At 43.3% G+C, this 6,272-nt stretch overlaps 1 protein-coding gene across 1 annotated transcript in view; it reads right to left on the reverse strand.

Annotated features, from left to right (window-relative positions):
- Positions 1-856: 856 nt before the first annotated feature.
- LOC126990187 (uncharacterized protein DDB_G0288805-like) overlaps positions 857-6,272 on the reverse strand; it is a 140,766-nt gene continuing 135,350 nt past the window's right edge. The window contains exons 6-8 of the mRNA XM_050848736.1: positions 5,361-5,500; positions 3,531-3,707; positions 857-930 (exon numbers count right to left, since the gene is read on the reverse strand). Of these exons, the coding sequence (XP_050704693.1) occupies positions 857-930; positions 3,531-3,707; positions 5,361-5,500 (391 nt within the window). The remainder of the gene's footprint in view (positions 931-3,530; positions 3,708-5,360; positions 5,501-6,272) is intronic.

The following is a 6,272-nucleotide window of genomic DNA, read 5'->3' on the forward strand; positions in this document are numbered from 1 at the left end:
AGGTTAGAAGAGGAAAGGAAAGAGAAGATAGAAAATGAAGAAGAGAGAGGTGAGGAGGCGAGATGGAAAGACATGGGAGGGAAAGAAGAGGGAGAAATAGGAGGAAAAGAAAGGAAAATAAAAGAAGTTGACATGAGAAAGTTGTGATAGGGAACAGGTGAAAGTTAAAAGATAGGAAAAGAGGAAGGATTGACAGGTAACGGACAGGTGAATTTGACTTACCTGTGACAGACCGAAGATGTAGCGAAAAGTCTCTGTCAATGTTGTGAATGGACAGAAGCTCATGGACTTACAACGCGCGAAGGTTCAAGTATCCAGGTTTTTTGTTGACAGTACTTCTCCATATTGAATCTCTGCGACAGGGAGGGAGAGAGAAAGGGAGAAGAGTGAGTAAGATGCTGATGATGATGGTGAAAGATGTAAGAGGAAGGACAAGTTAGAGAGGGATGAGGGATGCGGATGTGTTGAGGATTGTGAATGAATGGAAAAACAATCAATCTATCTACCTATCTACCTATTTATCTACAGTGGGAGAAAAACACATCACACTTCTCCACATAACACAATCACCTCTTCTCCACACAACACAATTTAACACAACCTCTTCACAACCCAACTTCACAATCCCACATCAGAACCTCTGTAACTTACCAATCTAACGCAACAACCTCACCTCAGAATCTCCTGTGGCGAGCCATCAGGTCGCCCTTGGGTGTGAGAGACTCCCAGTTAATCCTGTCAGACTTGAGGCCAAGGCAGGATCTCCTCCTTGAAGGGCGAGGTCGTCCCTGGGCTGGAAGAGAATGCTCTTGGTCTCATGCAGGAACCCGTTGACGAGGACGACGGACTTTCATGTTCACGTCGCCCAGCGGAGAGTCTCGAGGTCTGACCTCTCAAACCCTGCGCCACTATCCGGAGACATCTGGCCTGCTGGGGGAGAGAGGAACAGAGTTAGGACAAGTTGCTAGGAGAATGGAAGAGAGAGGAAGGAGTTAAAGAGCCGATGGAAAGCAGAAGTAGAAGTTGAACATTTCAACAACCTCACCTGCGCTCTCTGGCCTGCTGGAAGAAATGAAGAAGAGGAGGAACACGTTGAACAGAAAGAGAGGAGGAGAGGAAGGGTTGAAGGGATTGAAGAGATGGAGAAAGCGTGGTAGGAATAAGACCTCTCAAGCAACCTCGCCTGCGCTCTCTGGCCTGCTGGAAAATGAAGTAGAGAACACGATAAGGAAGAACTGAAGAAGGAGGAGAAGGGTTGAAGGGATTGAAGAAGATGGAGAAAGCGTGGTAGAATAAGACCTCTCAACAACCTCGCCTCTGAAGACATCTGGCTCGCTGGAGGAGGAAGGAGAAAAAGGTTAAGGAAAGAAGAACTGCAGAAGGATGGAAGGAAAGAACTGGAGGAATAAGAGAAGGAGAAAACAATGGAAAAGATATATTTTTCTTTTTTACAGCAGAGGAGACAGTGCAAGGGCGGAAAAAAAAAATCCCTACATGAAAAAAAAAAATCCCGCTATTAGAAAGGAAGACGAGGTAAGCGAAGAAGGCACTGAAAGAGAGAGGAAAGGAAGGAAGAGAATAGGAAGCTGAGGAGAGAATTGAGATAGCGTTCGATGGGAGTCAGACATAATCAGCTTCACCCTCACTATCTGACCTGCTGGAAGAGGAAGCAGAGGGGGCAGGAAGCAGGTGAAGGAGACGCTGCAGAAGGGAAGGAAGATACGAAGGAGCCGAAGGAACTGAAGGCGGCGTTGAAGGACTCCAAGCATTCAACAACCGTTATCTGACATGCAGCCGACCAAGGGATATGGAGGAGGCGCAGCAGAAGGAGGTAAAGAGGAAGGAGATGAAGGAGGAGGAGGAGGAGAGGAGGAAAGCAGCAGAGACAGACCTATCGAAAACCCAACCGCTGCTATCTACTGGCATCTGGAGGAGGAGGAGGAGGAGGAGGAAGGAGAAGAAGGAGGAGGAGGCACTGGGAAGGAAGAGCAAAGAGAAAGAGATGAAGAAATTGGAGAAGTGATAAGGGAGGAGGAGGAGGAGAAAGAGGAGGAGGAGGAAGAGGGACTAGGAAGAGATAGGGAAAGGATGATGGTGGAGGTGAGGAAAGAAGAGAATAGAGAAAACGAAGAAGAATGACAAGTAGAAGAATGAAAGGAAAGAAAGGAAAACTAAAGACGAAACGATGAAAGAAATAATGATGATAGCAACAAGAAAATAAGGAATAAAGAGAATAAAGATAAAAACAAAACAGAAGAATGAAGTTAAGAAAAGAAGACTAGAGGAAAAGGAAGAACTGAAGGAAATTGAAGTAGTAAATAAAAAAAAACTTAAAAACAGGAAGAGGAGGAAAATAAAGGAAAAACATATACAAAAGAAATCAGGAAAAAAGTAGGAAAACAGATGTTAAAGTAGAAGCGGAAGGAAGAAACTCGATTATGATGGACGTGATAAAGAGGAAAGGAAGAAAAAGGAGAAGAAAGAAGAAAGGAAAGGAAAGGAACAAAAATGAGGGAAGAGAAGATAAAGGATTCAATAGATATAGAGTCTTGAGAGGAGGAGGAGGAGGAGGAGGAGGAGGAGGAGGAGGAGGTTACCATGGTTTGTCCTTCAGGTGAGATTATATCCAGGTACGCCATTAATAACCTCACGACAGTGATCAATGTCTCCAGGTAACCCCTCTCTCTCTCTCTCTTCCTCCATTATCATTAAAACTAACGCGTCGGGCTTAACCGTAACCGTAAGTAATTTTCCGCCGCAGCGCACGTAAATTACTCACACACCTGCCAGCTGGAGCGTTTCACCTGTTGCGCCTCATTACGACGACGATAAACACTTGGAATACGGCCGTACACAATATTAGCATTCTTCCACCTGTTCGCACCAAGACCCGTGACGTATTCAAGAGACATTATTAGAGTTACAGTTCCGTGGCTACTAACTCCCCCACTTACACATTACCTGTTCACCTGTCTCATGTCACCTGCCCATTCTCGCAGGTGACTGATGAAAATCTGTGATAATCTTGAACGTAAAGCTTGACAATAACACTTCAAGATGGAAAACTGATCTGACGCTTAAGCAGGTGACCTAATTACTTATTAACACCTGTCCAATTAACAGAACTCACCTACAGTCATTGATAGTTTGCCTTTTAACACCTGATAAAGCAATTACGTGGTTTTAATTACTTACCTGTCACAAATTACCATCTGTCCAATTAAAACTCACCTGCAATCACTAACTTACCTATTAACACCTGATCAAAGCAATTACGTCACATAATCACCTCACCTCACTAATTAATACCTGCTCAATTAACAAGTTCACCTGCAATCATTAACTTTCGCCCTTTAAAACCTGAGAACACATAACACCTGATCAAGCAATCCTGTCACCTTAATCACCTCACCTGTCGCTAATTAATACCTGCTCAATTAACAAGTTCACCTGCAATCATTAACTTTTCGCACCTAACACCTGAGGAACACATAACACCTGCCACTTATCACACCTGCCAATCAACTCACCTGAATTCATATGGTGACGCTCCTGGGCCGACCTCTCCAGCGAACGCCTCCTCCTCCCCAAACAGGTGGTGGAGGGGTGCCAGGCAGGGGGGGCGCCGGAGGCCATGGGGGCAGGGCGAGGTGAGGGGAGGTGCGGCCTCAGAGGGGTAGGTGTGTCAGGCCCATGTGGGAGTTGTCCTGTGGGGGGGGAGAAGGGAGAGGTGTTATGGGGTGAAAGGCACGTACAAGGAGGTAAGAGGAAGTGACGGAGGTGGGGAGGAGGAGGAGGAGGTGGAGGAGGAGGAGGAAGGGGAAATATTAAGAAGTAGAAAAAGAGGAAAGGTGAAAAGTAAAAGAAGAAGGAAAAGATGGGGAGGAGGAGGAGGAAGAAAAAGAGTAGGAGGAGGAGGAAAGAAGAAGCAGAAAAAGAAGGAAGGAGGAGGAGGAGGAGGAGGAGGAGATGAGTAACAGGAGGAGGAAAAAAGACCAGAAAAAGAAGAAACAGAAAAAAAACAAATAAAAGGAGAAAAGGAGAAGAAGGAAGGAAGAAGAGGAGGAGGAGGAGGAAGAGAAGGAGAAGAAGAGGAGGAGGAGGAGGAGGAAAGATAAATGTTATAGAAGAAGGAGTTTGAAGTGAGAGAGGAGAGCCAGGAGGACAAAGAGAAGAGGAGGAAGAGGAAGAAGGAGAAGGAGGAGGAGGAGGAGGAGGAGGAGGGTAAGAGGGAAGGATGGAGGGAAAAAAGGAAGGTTACACGTCATTTCAACACTTTTCATAATCTATCACCAAAACAAACTTCCCTGGAACACTGAAAAAAAAAAAAAATTCCATGAAAAAAATAACAATCTGAGTAAAAACAAAAACAAACAAAAAAACAATAAAAAACAAATCCATGAAAAAAAATAATAATCTGAGAAAAAAAACAAAACAAACAAAAAAAACAATAAAAAACAAATCCATGAAAAAAAAAATAATGATCTGAGTAAAAACAAAACAAAAAATAAAATCCGTGAAAATGAATGAGTAATATTTTTTTTCTGCTTGTGATAAAGAAAAAAAAAAAAAGATATGACTTTAGATGAAATATGAAGAGATGTTTTAGGCAAGATATTTCACGGGAATCAAAATAAACAAAGAAACAAAAGACAGTCGAATGGCAGATGGTAATGACGTCAGCATAACCTCCTCCTCCTCCTCCTCCTCCTCCTCCTCCTCCTCCTCTTCCTCCTCCTCCTGGTTATCCTTCCTCCCACTACTTTATCTCCTGTTGTTGTAAAATCTCCTCCTCTTCCTCCTCCTCCCTCATATACTTCAGTTTTTTCTTCCTCCTTCTTCTTCCTTTCTCTTCTTCTTAGTGTTATTATTATTATTCTTTCTTCTTCTTCTTTCCTTCTTCCTCCTCCTCCTCCTTCTCTTTCTCTTGGTTATCCTTTACTAATGAACTCCCACTGTTATTAAATTTACTTCTCCTCCTCCTCCTTCTTCCGGTTATCTTCCTCCTCCTCTTCCTCCTCCTCCTACTTGTAACACTTGCTTCTTCTTCCTTGCTCTTCCTCTTCAACCATCACTAGAAACTGTCAAGCCTACCACTACCACTACTACTACTACTAATACAACCATAACCACTATCACTACTACAAACAGCAGCTGCTATTTAATCTCCGATCTATAAACACCTACTATTACCACTACTATTACTACGACTACTACTACTACTATCACCATCAACATTACTACTAATACTATCACTATCACTTTTTATTTATTCTTTATTTCACCCTTTTAAGCTATATTCTCTACTGTAAAAACATACTACCATCACCACCACCACCAACAACAACACCAACACTCACCATAGACATCGTACATTGCTTTCCGAACTCCGAAGTCGGGATCTTGAGCTCGTGGTCGGGCTTGCTGCGATCCAAAAGGCTTTCCAGGGAGCAGGGGGCAGGGCGAGTCCTTCCGGCCCAGGCGACCATCACGCATGCTCCTGAGGAAAGAGGGAAGGACGGGGTTACTAAAGGATGCTGAGGATGGAGAGAAGGATACAAAAGGACACATCGCTTGGGTATAGGACACGACGAAGAAAGAGAGAAGAGGCTGGGATGAGTGAAGGATACTAAGGATTTGAGAGGTGAAGGATGCTGGAAGGGCAGAAGGATACACAAGGACACATCGCTTGGTTATAGGATAAGAAGAAGAGAGAGAGAAGCTGTGAGGTGAAGGATACTAAGGATTTGAGAGGTGAAGGATGCTGGAAGGGCGAGAAGGATACAAAATGACACATCGTTTAGTTATAGGACGAAGGAGAGAGAAGCTGTGATGAGTGAAGGATGCTAAGGATATGAGAGGTAAGAAGGAGAAGATGAGATGCGTGAAGGATGCTGAGGAAGGAAAGAAGGAAGGAGGATGCGAAGGACAACAAGGATACGTCGCTTAGTTATGATGGGATGCAAAGATAGAGAGGAAAAGGATATGAATGAAGGAGATAAGAGAGAACATGGAGGAAAGCAAGGAGAAAAAATGAAGGACAATGAAAAAATAGGAAAAGAAATGAAAGGTAAGAAAAGAAGATAGAGAAGAAAAGAAAAGAAAATGAAGAAAGAAAATAAGGAAAAGGAAAACGGAAAAGAGAAAGACAAGGAAGAAGAAAGTAAGAAAAGAAATGAAAGGACACGCAATTACTTATATAAAAAAGAAAAGATAGAAAGTATAAGAAGAAAATAATGGAAACAAAAGAAAATAAGTAAAAGGAGACGATT

This window comes from Eriocheir sinensis, unplaced genomic scaffold (genome assembly GCF_024679095.1).
Source record: "Eriocheir sinensis breed Jianghai 21 unplaced genomic scaffold, ASM2467909v1 Scaffold148, whole genome shotgun sequence".
NCBI classification, from domain to species: Eukaryota; Metazoa; Arthropoda; class Malacostraca; order Decapoda; family Varunidae; genus Eriocheir; species Eriocheir sinensis.